This window comes from Tachypleus tridentatus, chromosome 8 (assembly GCF_004210375.1).
Source record: "Tachypleus tridentatus isolate NWPU-2018 chromosome 8, ASM421037v1, whole genome shotgun sequence".
Classification (NCBI taxonomy): domain Eukaryota; kingdom Metazoa; phylum Arthropoda; class Merostomata; order Xiphosura; family Limulidae; genus Tachypleus; species Tachypleus tridentatus.
Window position 1 is genome coordinate 61,491,204 of NC_134832.1, and position 17,027 is coordinate 61,508,230.

The 17,027-nt window shown below is 33.7% G+C and overlaps 1 protein-coding gene across 1 annotated transcript in view; it reads left to right on the plus strand.

The window, feature by feature from the left end:
• LOC143222493 (acetylcholine receptor subunit alpha-like) overlaps positions 1-16,679 on the plus strand; it is a 129,143-nt gene extending 112,464 nt beyond the window's left edge. The window contains exons 3-7 of the mRNA XM_076449096.1: positions 1,930-1,974; positions 9,943-10,052; positions 10,800-10,980; positions 11,800-12,684; positions 15,127-16,679. Of these exons, the coding sequence (XP_076305211.1) occupies positions 1,930-1,974; positions 9,943-10,052; positions 10,800-10,980; positions 11,800-12,684; positions 15,127-15,321 (1,416 nt within the window). The 3' untranslated portion in view covers positions 15,322-16,679. The remainder of the gene's footprint in view (positions 1-1,929; positions 1,975-9,942; positions 10,053-10,799; positions 10,981-11,799; positions 12,685-15,126) is intronic.
• Positions 16,680-17,027: the final 348 nt, after the last annotated feature.

Genomic DNA, 17,027 nt, shown 5'->3' on the forward strand with positions numbered 1-17,027 from the left:
AGTTAGGATTCAGATCTGGGTATTTCGATGACCAGGAATGATGATGGAACTCTTCCTCGTGCTCTTCAAACCAATCACAAACAAGAACAGCTTCACCTTGAGGACGAACAGAGAATGTACAAATGTTCACTTGATCTTTCAGGATGTTCAACTATTCGCAGGATTATAATGAGATCATTTACAACGACCAAGAAACCCAATCCGTGTCATGAAAATGCACTCCACGTTATCATTCAACCTCTAACAACCCGTATAATAGAAACGCACATGAGAATCCCATAGCTTCATGATGCTGCCACCATCTTCTGTTTTTTCATCTTCACAGAATATTGAATATTGAGATTCTTATAACTGCATGACACATGCTCATTCAACAGCAGTCTAATCCCGACGGTATCTGAGACAAGGAAGGCTCGCTTCTCTATTGGTAGCTGAGAATAGTGTTTTGTTAAGGGACAGTGGTTACCAATATTCATTTGTTGTAGCTTCCTGTGTAGAATTATTGTTGAAATGGATGATCCTAGTCAATGATTGACGCCACCTGTCGGTTAGTGTACCACTATCCTTGTAATCGTTATCCATCTATCTTTCTTGGAAAGGTTTATTTCGTTTACATATATATTTTTTTTAATTTCTAACACATGGTATGATTTTGTGAGATAGTCATCTTTGATTTAGCAGTCACCTCTTTGTTTTTGTTTTGAAGGTCCAACCAATCGGGTCTTAACATCAATACTTCTTTCGGAGTCATACATATCGTCAAGCTTCTCCATTTCAACAAATACACAAAAACATTTTGTTCTATTTTTTTTATCTTTCTTCTATTACAGTAAACACATCGATGATATTTTATTGCCTCTTTACAATTTTTTTGTGATCCGGCTGTGTATCTCTTCAACTTTTTCTACGATTTTTATGTTGCAGTTAGTAATATATATCTTAATTATTGTAATTTATTTGTTGGATAGAGGGCGCTGCGGGCTTCTGATAATGTATAGCACTTGAAGTTAATGTTACTCGTACAAGTATCTTGAACAAGGTTAGAATATAAAAAAGATATTAGGTGAAGCTTCATAGTTATATTAAGTATCTGTAGTTTTGGTGTTTTTGTTTGTTGTTATATAACTTCCCCGTTGTTGTTGTTTTCTCGAATATTTATATAATGATGTGAAATTGTACACGTACGTTAATTGTTATTCTTTTCATTTCTTATTACTAGTATAATAAATTACCAACATTAACTTTAACTCATGAGCGAGCGGGGTGAAGAAAAATATATTTTCCGAACACTTCCGATTACCTTTGACCCTGAACTCTTTGTGAGTTTAGAGTCAAACGATTTAAACCGAAATCATTGCCGAGGTAGTCGTAGTTATCATTATTAGATGAATAAGTGAGTTGAGATGAAAGTTGCCAGCTGTGTACAGATATGTTGATTTTTATAGAGATGAACGTAGGCCTAAATAATTTACGACAGTGTACAGATGATTTAAGCTTCTCGAAAGGTTTAAAGGAGGAAATGAACTGATTTCGTCTCATTAAGTAGACAGGATGGTGAATTATTTTCATCTTATAAATTAAAGAAACTCACAAAAGAAAAAACATGTTACAACAGTATATTTAAAAATTTTCATGATTTCTTTCAACAGATTTTGAGCAAATAATTTATTAAACCTAAAACAATATGTTATTCTGATTTTTTAATGAGCTTGAACTAATTTTTGTATTTTTGTTCTTTTGTAGGTTAAAATTATTTTACATTTCTAGTTACAAATATTCAGCTTAAAATAGCCTTAGCTACCTTTCCTATTTTTGGTAACACAATTTACACCTATTTTAGTAGGTCTCACATGTGTATCTGTACCTTACATAAATTACGTAAATGTGAAAACAAAATTGAAGTTTATTCTCTGCGTTTCTCTCTTTTAGAATCTGAAAGAACAAATTATGACAACGAATGTTTGGGTGGAACAGGTAAGCAAATTATTTTATTTAATGAAATATTTGTTTAATATTCAAAGTTTATTTAATAATGATCCAACTGGCATATACGGAATCTATACAAAGACAAAATAAAAATATATATATTTAACCCAAAAGTTTAATCAGTTTAGTATTAGATTACTCTTACGACGGATTAATGTGATTTCTTGTATAAACTTAATCTCACGATTTAAGTGCAAAGTGTGTACATATACATATACACACGTTTAATTTCAATAATTTGTTATTTATACGTTAGGCCTACAGACAGTAGATTATGGCTTAAGTGATTGATACTAACCTGGTCTCTGCTGGTTTATACTTCTAGAAACCGCGTTTCGATACCAATGGTGGGCAGAACACAGCTAGCCCTTTGTGCAGGTTTGTGTTTAATAACAAACAACGACAGTTACTAACCTGATTAGACAATACGGTTACCAGAAATAGCCTTCTCTGCTCAGTGTTGGTTACCTATTAGGGTGAATCAGGACCGGTTCTCTGCAGACCTAATTTATAAATAAAAAATTCTCAAAGAAAATATAAAATAACAGAACAATATCCATGTTTCATCGAACACTTAAGAAAAGAAACAATGTATACGACATAATATTATTTTTATATTGTTGAATGTAAGTATTTTCTACAACAAGAATTAGGGTGTGAACGCCTTTTCTCAGCTGACAAACCATGAGTATATTTGATTATACTTGCCGTAACACATTGGTATCATGCCCACTATATTGTTAACACTACATTCTTTATATTGTCCCCTAGGGATTTTCAAAAATTAGAAGACTGTATAATAACATTATTTAAACCATACCACGTTTCGCCATCTTTGAAAAGTCTTTAACACCGCAATAAATGTTGCTTTAACAAATGGCTTATATAAATAGTATATGTCATGTGCTAGCCAGCCTGAATAGCTCTGAAATGAGCGAAACGTGTCGTCAGAAACGAACACGGACTGAGCGAGCTTACCAAGTTTGATAATGCTAGCTTCAAAATTCTGAGATAACTTCGTAAACATGGAAAGCTTTAATACAGAATAGACATTCAATAAATTAACCAAACCTGTTAACGCATAGTTTTAAGCTACAGTGTACGTTAAGGGGTCCAAAAAGTTATATTAAGATGACTTTATGGTGGTCTTATGTTTGAATATTATATATAGGAACATAAACAAAGTTTTATTTTAATAAAATAAACAAGCGTGCTGTTATTGAGTTAAAGAAATATGATTTCATTTAGGATAACGTAGAAAGAAAAAGTGTTAAACATTATCATCTAGAACGGTTAACACTTTTTCTTTCGATATTAATACTATATATTACTCTATTGGAGTAAAATATTTTTAACTTACACAGCTACAAAAGTTTAAATATGATAAAATCTAAGCCAATGACATGCTATCTCTGCTCATAATTTGTTGCTTAAGATATAAAAGTAGGTATACAATTGTGCAATAGTTCTTTAGATTATTATTTTAATGCAGCATTTTTTGCACGTAATAATTATTTTGATATTACACTTTTCACAGAGCACGTGGTAAAAAACGTCCTTAAGTTAGTTTCGTTCTAGCAACTTTTGCACTTGTCCTACAGGAGACCAGCGATAAGTTTATGAGTGTACAACGACGCTAAGATACTGAATTAGATTGGTTGCGTTGGACAGAACGTAGATAACCCATTGTGTAGCTTTGCAGTAACAAAACAAAAAAATTTGAATCTATATTGTCATCTTAAGATACCATCTGATCTATTCGTGTATTGTGGGGGAGTCTACCGATATAAAGCCGTTAATGTCTTCCAATGATGCATATACATCCATATTTGTGAGAATTTTTTCAATTTTTGACATTTAAATATTTGGCAAGTAGTGAATTTTCCTGGAAAGATAAATTTATCAAAGAAACTGATACGATAGATATGAGAGAAAACAATACTGCTCGCTGTTTTTTTTTTCAAGGCATTTCATGTGACTCAAACTGCAAATTTATGGGTGAATGTACTAGCTGAACTTCACGTACAGTGATTTATATATCACATTAAATACAGATATGGCGTATCTATTGTTTCAGTTAACTAAGATGTAATAATTTCAACCACACAATTTTCTAAACATTTTCTTATCGTTGGGCCTAACTAGAACTACACTTGTTGTTGTTGTTTTGAATTAGGCACAAAGCTACACAATGGGCTATCTGTGCTCTGCCTACCACGGGTATCTAAACCCGGTTTTTAGCGTTGTAAGTCCGCAGACATACCGTTGAGCCACTGGAGGGCAACTAAACTTGTATTTAGAATAAAATCACAAGAGGGGTATGATATAGTGGATTCTAAGTGTTAAAAGTATAGATAAAGCCTGTTAATCCAAACAATTCCATGTCTATATAAACCAGTCTGGAATCTCAGGATCCCTCTTTTCCTAGTGTACCTTGGAACTGTTAACATAAGAACCAAAGGGAACAAAAATATATTATATAAAAATACTATGTGTTTTTTATCTACTTTGGAATTTGTTATTTTGGTATATTTAGTTTTCTTACAACGTGTTTAAGACATTGAGTTGCTTTCATTTTAGCTGCATTTATTCTTTGTTCTTTTCTTCAAATAACTCTTGGTCTCCCCATGGGGTGTAATTGTAAGACTGCATCTTGTACGTGAATATGAATAGCAGTGTCTTCCAATTTTAGAAGATACCTCGAGGTCATAGACTAGGAATAGCCAGTCAGGTAGATAATGCTAGATTTCAGGGTACGGTTAACGTTTCTATATTAAGTAAGTAATGTTAGGTTTGGTCAGTCTGGGAGGAGCTATCAGGAGACCCAATAAAAGCAACTGAACTGTCCAGCGTGTTAAACAATTACTATAAATAAATGCGTTACAACTAGTCAAGATGTTTCACTGATTGCAATCACTTTTTTCACAAACTCAGATCTACAGTAATAAATATAATGTTCGAATCTTTCGTTGTTCTGTCTACTTATTTACTCTGAGGAAAAAAACTAGTTTGTCTAATGATATAAAGAACAATAGAATTGTAAAGTTACGTTTCCATAGTGCCTGTATGTATATCTTTAAGATGCATCAACATTTGAGAGATTCCTTAGAAAATATATATTTTGCCTTTCTTTGATGAGTGAGAACTTGACAGGATTATACTGTAGTTACTTTGTTTTGTTTGTGAATTTTGCGCAAAGCTACTCGAGGGCTATCTGCGCTAGCCGTCCCTAATTTAGCAGTGTAAGACTAAAGGGAAGGCAGCTAGTCATCACCACTCACCGCCAACTCTTGGGCTACTCTTTTACCAACAAATAGTGGGATTGACCGTCACATTATAACGCCCCCACGGCTGAAAGGTCGAGTATGTTTGGTGCAACCGGGATTCGAACCCGCGAATTACGAGTCGAACGCCTTAACACGCTTGACCATGCCGGGCCAGTAGTAGTTACTAAACTCTATTCCTACTTTGTAAAACAATGATTTTTTATCTCCAATTCGGTTTAGATTATTTTCTTATACAAGCGTTCTGTTCATCGTTTTTCATTTAGTTCTATTTCCTTCTCGTTCTAGAGATAAACATCTTCATTACTTAACTAAGGTTTTATTAATTTTTAATTATATGTTACGTTGGCCCAGCATGGCCAAGCGTGTTAGGCGTAATCTGAGGGTCGCGGGTTCGCATCCCCGTCGCACCAAACATGCTCGCCATTTCAGCCGTGGGGGCGATATAAGTGATGGTCAATCTCACTATTCGTTGGTGAAAAAAATAGCCCAAGAGTTGGTGGTGGGTGGTGATGACTAGCTGCCTTCCCTCTAGTCTTACACTGCTAAATTAGGGAGGGCTAGCGCAGATAGCCCTCGAGTAGCTTTGCGCGAAATTCAAAACAAACACACAAACAATATGTTACGTCATAAACAATAACCACTCACTTAAGAATAAATAAACTTGTATCTGATAATCACAGTCTTTCTACTGTCATCTGAGATTTTCCTAATTGACTGCTGGTATGTTATATTTATATCGCAAAATTCAAATTCTTCCTAGTTTTCTGATCTTTTCTTCGATGGTTTCGTAGGTTCACGGGCTACAATGCTTTGTATAAGCGGTTTTCTAGTTTTATGGTCTATAATGCTTCTGTATAAAACAAAATAATTGAATAATTTTTTAAGGTAAATAAACTTTGTATTTACATCTTATTTAACCTACAAATTTTAAACTTTTTTAAAACTTATATTTTCCTTTTTGAAACATCATAAAATCGATAACTATCAACTTAAAATCAAACCCGAATTAAAACAAATATTTAAATTAAAATAATGTTTGAAATATTTTTATTAATGATACAATTAGAACAATACATTATCAATTATCCACAGTCTACATATATTATTCTTTAAAATGCTTTACTTTCTTTGTCCTGAATAACTTGAATATTTCTTTATAATCTTTCACATTGTGCTTTCGCTTCATTCAAAATTGTCTGGACTTCTGATTAACAATCATTTTGCCTCCTAATGACCTGAAGCGAAATACATTTCTTTCTTAGAGAGCAGTTTAGCAATGCCCCCTATGCACTTTAAACGTTACTTTTCAAACGCAGAGCCATTCCTACTATGGGAATCGAACCCCAAACTTTTGCTTTATACAAGTCTACGGTGGGGTTAGTACTTTGTCCATAAACATTTTCAGTAGTTGTCTCCCGCTGGTATAGCGATAAGTTTACGGATTTACAACGGTAAAATCAAGGGTTTGATTCCCCTGGATACACTCATCAAATAGTCCGATTTGGCTTTACTATAAGAAAACACACATACACTCTCTTAGAATTTAAAATATTTTTCTGATTTTTATCATTTCATCCCAGTTGTATTGTTAAACATTTTTTCACCACCTGGTGGTTAGTATGCTCTGGTTGTAAAATTGAAGGCTTACATTTTCGAGTTATGTTGTGGTAAACACAGATTCTGTGCTTCGGAGCCGAAAATTTTAAAAGAAACAAAATGTTCATCAAAAAACTACCCTATTATATGTAAGCATTATTTATAAAATAAAATTATCAGTTTCACACAAATATTTATAACTACCCGTATTTTATGTGGGTAATAGCTACAAAGTAAAATTAACAGTTTCACACAAATATTTATAACTACTCGTATTTTATGCATGTAATATTTATAAAGTAAAATTAACAGTTTCACACAAATATTTATAACTACCCGTATTTTATGTAGGTAATATCTATAAAGTAAAATTAACAGTTTCACACAAATATTTATAACTACCCGTATTTTATGTAGGTAATATCTATAAAGTAAAATTAACAGTTTCACACAAATATTTATAACTACTCGTATTTTATGTAGGTAACATCTATAAAGTAAAATTAACAGTTTCACACAAATATTTATAACTACCCGTATTTTATGTAGGTTATATCTATAAAGTGAAATTAACAGTTTCACACAAATATTTATAACTACCCGTATTTTATGTAGGTAATATCTATAAAGTAAAATTAACAGTTTCACATAAATATTTATAACTACTCGTATTTTATGTAGGTAATATCTATAAAGTAAAATTCACAATTTCACACAAGCATTTATAACTACCCGTATTTTATGTAGGTAATATCTATAAAGTAAAATTAACAGTTTCACACAAATATTTATAACTACCCGTATTTTATGTAGGTGATATCTATAAAGTAAAATTAACAGTTTCACACAAATATTTATAACTATCCGTATTTTATGCATGTAATATCTATAAAGTAAAATTAACAGTTTCGCACAAATATTTATAACTATCCGTATTTTCTGCAGGTAATATCTATAAAGTAAAATTAACAGTTTCACACAAATATTTATAACTACTCGTATTTTATGCATGTAATATCTATAAAGTAAAATTAACAGTTTCACACAAATATTTATAACTACCCGTATTTTATGTAGGTAATATCTATAAAGTAAAATTAACAGTTTCACACAAATATTTATAACTACCCGTATTTTCTGCAGGTAATATCTATAAAGTAAAATTAACAGTTTCACACAAATATTTATAACTACTCGTATTTTATGCATGTAATATTTATAAAGTAAAATTAACAGTTTCACACAAATATTTATAACTATCCGTATTTTATGCAGGTAATATCTATAAAGTAAAATTAACAGTTTCACACAAATATTTATAACTACCCGTATTTTATGCAGGTAATATCTATAAAGTAAAATTAATAGTTTCACACAAATATTTATAACTACCCGTATTTTTTTTCTGCAGGTAATATCTATAAAGTAAAAATTAACAGTTTTAGACATATTTTTACAAAATGCATATTTTATTGGCCTAAGACTTCAATGTAATGTTATGTTTTAGTATTCTCACATAGTAAATAAAAACTTGACCAGTATGAGCTATTTCTGAGACCCCGACATTATTACCTTATTATTCAATTCAGTAACTGATTGTAATCCTGCCTGTAAAGATAATTACACTGTTTTATTTTTCTTTAGTGCCAAACACAACATTTTAATATGTTTGGAAGCTTAACCTCATATTTTCTCGCACGTCCTCGATAGTTTCGTTTGTTTCGAATTACACTCAAAGCTATACAAAAGCTACTTGCGTTAGCCGTCTTCAGTTTAACAGTGTGACAGACTATTGGGGAGGCAGCTAGTCCAGTCAACATCACCGACTGCCTACTGTTGGGCTACTCTTTCACCAACGAATAGTAGGATTGGTTGTCACATAATAACGCCCCTACAACTGAAAGGACGAGTATATTAGGTTGAGGGAGTTTAAACTCGTAGCTGTCGGTTTGGGAGTCAAGCACTCTAACCACCAAGCTATGCCTAGCCTTTTCTCGATATTTCGTTTATTTGTCTCATTTGCAGTGTCTACCTGTGTGTGCCATAATTGCAGAAAGGTCATTTGCCTTTTAAAATCCCCACGGAGTATCTGTTGAGCCCACCGAGTGGAATCGAACCCCTGATTTTAGCGCTATTAATCCGTAGACTTACCGCTGTACTAGCGGGGGGCACGCTAGAAGGAAGGCAGCTAGGCGGTCAACAACACCCACTGCTCTCTATATGGATGCTATTTACCAACGAATAATAGGATTGACCGTCACATTATAACACTCCAACGGCTGAAAGAGCAAGTATTTTTTCGGTGACAGGTTTCAGTCTTTTGACCCGGACCCGCAGGTTGTGAGCCGAGCGACTTAACTACCAGGTCATCGTTTCCAGAGATAATATAATACGATATAAGTTAGCGGCAAAATTATATGTTACAAGGTTTAGAAATGTTAAAGTCAATGACAGAAAAGCGTTAGCTCCAAACGTTAACACATTAAGGAACATTCGTTACACTTGGTGCTTATTTTTGAATTTATTATTGCTTTACAGCTCTCGCAAACTTGATTGTCTTTAAAGAACTGTTTTATACCCAGTCGTAACTCTCTCATAAAGATTCTTTCTTTGCAGATAAACAATGAACTCATTCTTTTCCTGATTAACATTTACTCTGTTTATACCTTTTGACGTTATCATAAAGTTCATTTCAGCAAAACAGAGAAGTATTAAAACGAAATACTTTAATGCTACAGAAAACAGTCTGTACAGTAGAGACAAATATCAATAAAACATAGTATGTGTGTGTGTTTTATTATAGTAAAGAGACATTGGGCTATCTGCTGAGCCTACTAACGGGAATCGAACCCCTACTTATAGCGTTGTAAATGCGTAGACCTACCACTGTACTAGCGGGGGACTAATATAATATGTATTTTAATGAGATTATTGTAGCACTGGAGATGATTTAGAAACATAGCAAAACGTTATGTGTATTATACAGTAAACAGATAAAAAATGAAACAGTTTGATAAAGTTGTATTAATTGGTTTAATCAGATCTTATTGCATGCTAATTACTTATGTTCTAGTATTGGGAAGACTACAAATTAAAATGGGATCCGAGAGAGTATGGAGGGGTAGACATGTTGCACGTGCCTTCTGACCACATCTGGAGACCAGACATTGTTTTATATAACAAGTAAGTCTTTTAAGAGTGTTCAAAAATTAATTTGAACGAATGGTCATACTATAGTGATGGATCGTTTTCCCCTTCCTTATCTTGGGTTAATAACGAAATATAAATTAAACTCAATAAAACTAGTTTCTAAGTCAGAGTATAGAGTATGTTTGTAATCTTGTTTTCTTATAATTTTCTCTCAACTATTTATTTATTTATTGTAGAATCCTTTATACTATAAGCTTTTCATATTCCTTTGATATAGGAGGTCACTTTCTTAGATAGTCTTATCTGGTTCTTTGGGTAAAGACTTTGTATCTTGAAATCAATAATAATTCGAGAGAAATATCTCTGCACCATATAATATTAGGACATCTGTTATGTTTGCTGTGTTTCGTTTTTTGACTTCATTACAAATTTTCGCGTCTCTCGTTTGTAATCTAAATTCAAAATATCCTTTACATTAAAACCTAGATCTGGTTCACGACTAGTAACAGCTGCTGCTGTCTGGTTGACTTCCTCAGTGGTCAACCTTTAAAAATTTGGGACAACAATACCTTCAATCTCAATGAATTAGAAAGATAATACGTTTAAACTCATATTTGCAAAAACGATAACGAGGGAAAACCGTTTTACTGGTTAACAAGAACAAACAAAATATATGCAATGTTAAATATAGACCTAAAGAAAGTGTACCTGTTAAATGCTTGTGTATGGTAAATATAAATTTTATGCTCTTTAAAGTGCCTTTAATATTTAATATTTCAGTGCAGATGGAAACTTTGAAGTGACTCTGACCACTAAAGCACAAGTTAACTACAAGGGTCTGATTGAATGGAAACCACCAGCAATTTACAAGAGTTCTTGCATCATCGACGTAGAATACTTTCCCTTCGACAAACAAACCTGCGTGATGAAATTTGGCTCTTGGACGTATGACGGGTTTAAAGTACGAACAATTGATTGTTCTAAGAATATTTAAAATTCAGTCGATCGTTTGTTTTGACATATAATTTTTTTTGATAATTCCAAAACTTAACTACAAGTTTGTTTTGGTAACTAATGTACTTTCCAATAGACCACGTTGCATTTCAGTTGAATATTTCATTTTCAATAAATAATTATCTTTCTGTTTCTTTTAAAGATCAATGTTTCGATCTCCCGCTGGTGCAGCGCTAAGTCTACCGATTTACAACACTAAAATCAGGGGTTCGATTTCCCTCGCTGGACTCAGTAGATAACCCAATCTGGCTTTGCTATAAGAAAACACACACACTCGATACCTCAGATAACAATTGCCCCTTAGTGGCAGCGCGGTATGTCTGCGGACCCTACCTCTACACACCGGGTTTTGATACCCGTGGTGGGTAGAGCACAAATAACCCCTTGTGTATTTTTGTGGTTAATTTCAAATAACGATTAAGTTTTCAAACTATAAAATTTGCATCTCTTAGTTGATTTGCTTTTATTTAACAAACTAATGAAATGATACGTTTATTCTCAATATGTCTTTAAGTGTAATGCCGTTCAACACACACATTTCTGACTGCTAAATATAATTTCTGTTACCAAGTCTATTTTCTGTAATTCTGATAGCTCACTAATAGGCTTTTCGGTCATTTCAAATCGTGCCAAAATTATATTTATTTATTGCTCTATTTTTTTTTTCTAATTTACTCTTGTCACACGATTGACCTGTACAATAATTATGATATTTATTTGTATGTGATAAGATGTGTTTCTAATTGCACTTTTGCTTCGCCAAAAGGTGGATCTTCGCCATAAAGAAGAAATTCAGGGAACGAACAGGGTGGAAATAGGAATAGACTTACGTGAATTCTACCTGAGTGTGGAATGGGACGTTCTCGAAGTTCCGGCTATTCGGAACGAAAAGTACTACACGTGCTGCGAGGAGCCTTATATTGATATTACTTTTAATATCAGCATGCGGAGAAAGACGTTGTTCTATACCGTCAACCTAATCATTCCATGCATGGGAATATCTTTTCTGACAGTCTTGGTGTTTTATTTGCCATCGGACAGCGGGGAAAAGGTGACTCTTAGCATCTCCATCTTGCTGGCCCTTACTGTGTTTTTTCTTCTCCTTGCCGAAATCATCCCCCCCACATCTCTGACCGTGCCTTTACTGGGCAAGTATCTCCTCTTCACCATGATTCTTGTCACCCTTTCCATCTGCGTCACCGTCGTTGTGCTTAATGTGCACTTCCGCACCAGATCTACCCACCGCATGAAGCCCTGGGTGAAGAGGGTCTTCATGCAAATGCTACCTCGACTTCTCCTCATCAGGAGGCCTTCGGACAATTCAGACTCTCGAAAGGTCATGGTTCGGACCTGCAACGGTACAGAACTCCGTGATTTCAATACACGTGGGGAGCCGTTTCCTCGTAGGAACAGCTACGACACTGAATGTGGCTCCGAACTCAATTTTACTGGTTGTAGAATACACGGGCCTGGTGTTCGTGCCCTCGCGCCCATGGGAACTCCCATGACGTCAGAACAAGCCATGATTCAAGAACAGGAGAGGACACCTCCAGGAATTCGAAGATTACATTTCTGTCCTGAGTTCGAAAGAGCAATGGAGTCTGTACAATTTATAGCAGATCACACAAGAAAATACGAGGAACATATATCTGTAAGTATTAGGTGATATGCACAATTTATTTAAAGTTCAAATGTTTAACGAGTTTCCAAAAAAGACTAATAAAGCCCATTAAGAACAACACAAAAGGCAGATGTCGCCAGGATTATTTGTATTTATGGTAAAGCTTCTAAGACTATCTACCACCGACTATATTTTTGAGCTATTGACTAGAGGGAAGGCAGCCACTCGACAGCATCCTATCACTCTCCACCAATGTTAAAAGGTCGAATGTCACTCTTATAAAGCACTCACAGCACACATTCAAATCCAACTCATTAGCTCCGAAGTCTAGAGCTCTACAACATGACCATCCAGATCCGCCTCAGAATATAAATAGCGGAACTCTTGTTTGTTTCAGAATATCGTGCCAATTTGCACAGGGATTACCTTTGCACATGTCGGTCCCTAATTTTGAACTGAAAGACTAGAAGAAAGGTAACTAGTTATAAACACTCACTACTTGCTTTTGTTTGATGGAATACTTGGGTGTAATTCACACTTTTATATAACTATGTGCACAGCACATTTTAGTAGAAAAGAGTCCGGAATCTAAATCCTTAAATTCACAGTCCAAGCATACAAAATCAAGGCCACGCCCAGCCCTCATTTAATCATTAAGTCATGCAAAGAATTAGAGTTTTATTCCAAGTAGCATGAGTTTATTACTAAGTTAAAAAATGAATATACTTCATGTTTGTTTTGGAATTTCGCACAAAGCTACTCGAGGGCTATATGTGCTAGCCGTCCCTAATTTAGCAGTGTAAGACTAGAGGGAAGGCAGCTAGTCATCACCACCCACCGCCGACTCTTGGGCTACTCTTTTACCAACGAATAGTGGGATTGACCGTCACATTATACACCCCCACGGCTGAAAGGGCGAGCATGTTTAGCGCGACGGGGGCACGAATCCGCGACCCTCGGATTACGAGTCGCACGCCTTACGCGCTAGGCCATGCCGGGCCCTTATACTTCATGAATTAACATGCATATTTCATATTATGTTAATATGAACTTTATTCGTTTGATAACAAAGTTATGTTGAAATATAACTCCTGATAGATGAAATGTATAGGTTTTAAAAACCAATTGCTAGTTTAGATTTGGTTATAAATGGTATAAAGTCGTATCTATCATGTTTCTTTAGCTCTTATCGGTTTCAATGTTATGTACATCTGCTATTTTTCTTTGTAGTAGTAGCACAACATTTCGAGATCCAAGTTCTCTCTAATCTTGAGTAAAAGTAACGACATTGTTTTGTAGGTTTATTGAAAACTATTCATATACCCGCTAAGTGAACATAACATACTTTGTATGTTAATGATTACTAATCGCAGTATTCATTACTCAATGAAAAAAATGATAGAAAAAGTGAACATTTTCTTTACAAATGGAGAGTATGGAAAGTAACACGCGGGAAAAATGTTCGAATTTCGCTCTTTACTCACACACACAACTCATTGCATGAAATGTATTGAGCTCATACATTTAGTACGTTTTTCTGACATAAACTGTTATGTTTTATATATTAAAATTAGCACCGTTTATTCACAAAATAATAGATTTTAAGAACTCCCGTTTCTTAGTACTATATTTAAAAATTAATCATTAAAGATATAATAAAACTGTCACGTATGGTCCTAGTGAAAGTGTCGTTGTCGTAAGGACGATACATATATTTAGAAATTGTTCTGTTTTTAACAAATGGTTGTTGAATTCAAGTGAATCTCGAATACTTAAAGTTTGAATTTTATTATAGACATTTGTTTGCAGTGTCAGTCAATTGATAGTGTAAGAAGTTTAGTTACATACATAAATACTAATATATATATATACAACATTCATTACATTAAGATACATATACACATACATACATAAGTACATAGTCATATGATACTAATACATATTCCAAGAGCTGTGTTCAAAACTATTCTAAAATAATTTTTAAAGCAATTATTAAGTTGTTATACACTGGAGGCCCGAGGCTTGGCAAGGCTAGATGGCTAGGGTACTCGACTCTGAGGGTCACGTGTTCAAATTTCCTCTCATCAAGAATGCTCGCTCTTTCAGCTGTGTGGACAATGTGATGTGACGGTCAATCATACATTTCATTGGTAAAAGAGTAGCCCAAGAGTTAGCGGTGAGTGGTGATCACTAGTTGCCTTCCCTCTAGTCCTAAACTGCTAAATTAAGGACAGCTAGCGCAGATAGCCCTCGAGTAGCTTTTCGCGTAATTGAAATAAACAAACAATCTACCAAAAGAACTATAACGGTTTTTACAGGGTTTTTCTCGCCGTTTTTAACCTCTATAAAACTAATGATGTTAGTGTAAAGGTTTAAATCCTTGGTGTATTGTTGTTATCCTAAATTTTCCTGGATGTTTTTGATAGACAAAAACAAACTGAAGTTCACCATGTTTCGTTACATTACTTTCAGATGAAAGAAGACTGGAAGTACGTTGCCATGGTATTGGACCGTCTTTTCCTTTGGATTTTTACCGTAGCTGTCCTAGTGGGCACGTGTGGTATCATTCTCCATGCGCCAACGCTATATGACAACCAGGAACCGATTGATATAAAACACTCGGAAGTAGCTATGGCAACTAAACATCACAAGTTATTTTATTCGTGAATTAACTAATCGCAAAAACCTTCAGTTCGTTTTGAACCAAAGCTTAAAATCAGTATAAAAATAAAATTAAAGTAAAGAAAGAGTCCGGTTAAAAAACAAACAAACAACAACTTCCAAAGTGGTGATACTCACAATTCTTGTGAGATGCTGACCTGTGCTTCCAGGCGTAGGTATCATGGCGTTGTGCTCCTGTAAGATGACAGTTGGTTTAAAATAGGCTGTGTAAACATGCTTCAGCGCGAAATCTGGATTGTTGGTTGGGGAATGAAAGTTAAGATGAACTTTACAGAGAAATACATACATTCTGTTATATTAATATATTGTTCTTATTAACAATATGACATTAACACAATGATTGACTCAACAGGTGTAATTCCTGAAACGTGCTCAATTGTTGGTTTGAATTTTTTTTACTAAATATGGCAGCAAATTCATCTGTCTATAAAATTCCCCCTTTTAAACACAAGATTAATTATTGAATGTCTTTGTCACGTTTTCGTTCAATCGAAGAGTTGTGACTTAAAGCTGGCTCTCAGTTCGTTTAAATCGACCGTCTTATAATCCGTGTAAATAAATTCAGTTAAAGAAATATTTTAGAAGTATTTATGAATATTTCTTTTATTGCTAATTATTGGGATTCTCTGTATTTAGGATTCTGCAAATCCTTTTTCTCTTTTTCCAAAAACAATATGAATAATTTTCTTTGAGACATCAAATATTATCTAAAGTTCTTTCTATAATCCAGTAAAAAAGATTTTTTTTTTTTTTGATAGTGATAATTTCTATGGACTAGACATAGAAAATTCACAGGTGACGTAACAAAACTTGAGAGAGGTCACGAGAGTATTTTGTAATTTTTCATTTTTTTTCAGTTTTTGAAAAGAGTTTGAGGGCTGGTGTTAAATGAATTACGTAGAATAGTGTTCATTTACTTTTCTGTTTCTATAACTTTGAAAATCTTCAGTAAACGAATACGGTGTTTACATAAAATAATATTCGAAATCATATTTCTATTTAATTGAATTGTGTTTTATAGTATAAATATAGAACGATTGTGAATGTTTGACGTGTATAAAGGCTACGGTGAAATTCATATTTTTCATGAATTTATAGTTTTCTGACTTTATTGCCGATTAATGACAAAAGAATCTCAACGTTGAAGGTCACTTTGCAATAAATCATGCCAGTTTTGTAAAATTCTTATTAGATTAAACTACTTTAAGGCTTAGGTTCTTACCTGGTGTATTTCCAGTTCCTCCACAAAGTTTCTCGGAAAAATCTTAAATGATTTTAACAAAAAAGCGTTGTAGCTCTTCAAACAAGAATTTCAATAATAAAACTAAGTTACTTACAAAACACCAGAGGGTGTGTTTTTCTTATGATCATTACCTCAAGTGATATTTATTCAAATACTTTATATCACGTCTTTGGTGACCTGTCTGTCGAAAGCTATAAATAATCCAGATTGTGTCACATAATTTCATTTGATATCTATTTTTTAAAAAATTTCATTCAGATGACGCTTTCAATGTTCCAAGTTGATTTTTAGATGTTTAGGCCATTGATATATCAAAACTAGAAAAGCAAAACAAAGAAACGGTTCATTTTCACAATCCTATTAGCCCAAGTTGTCTGAGGCTTCTGTACGAATTGAATAAGTAAATTTTTATTATAAAGAAATGAACAAATATTTTGTTTAGGACATT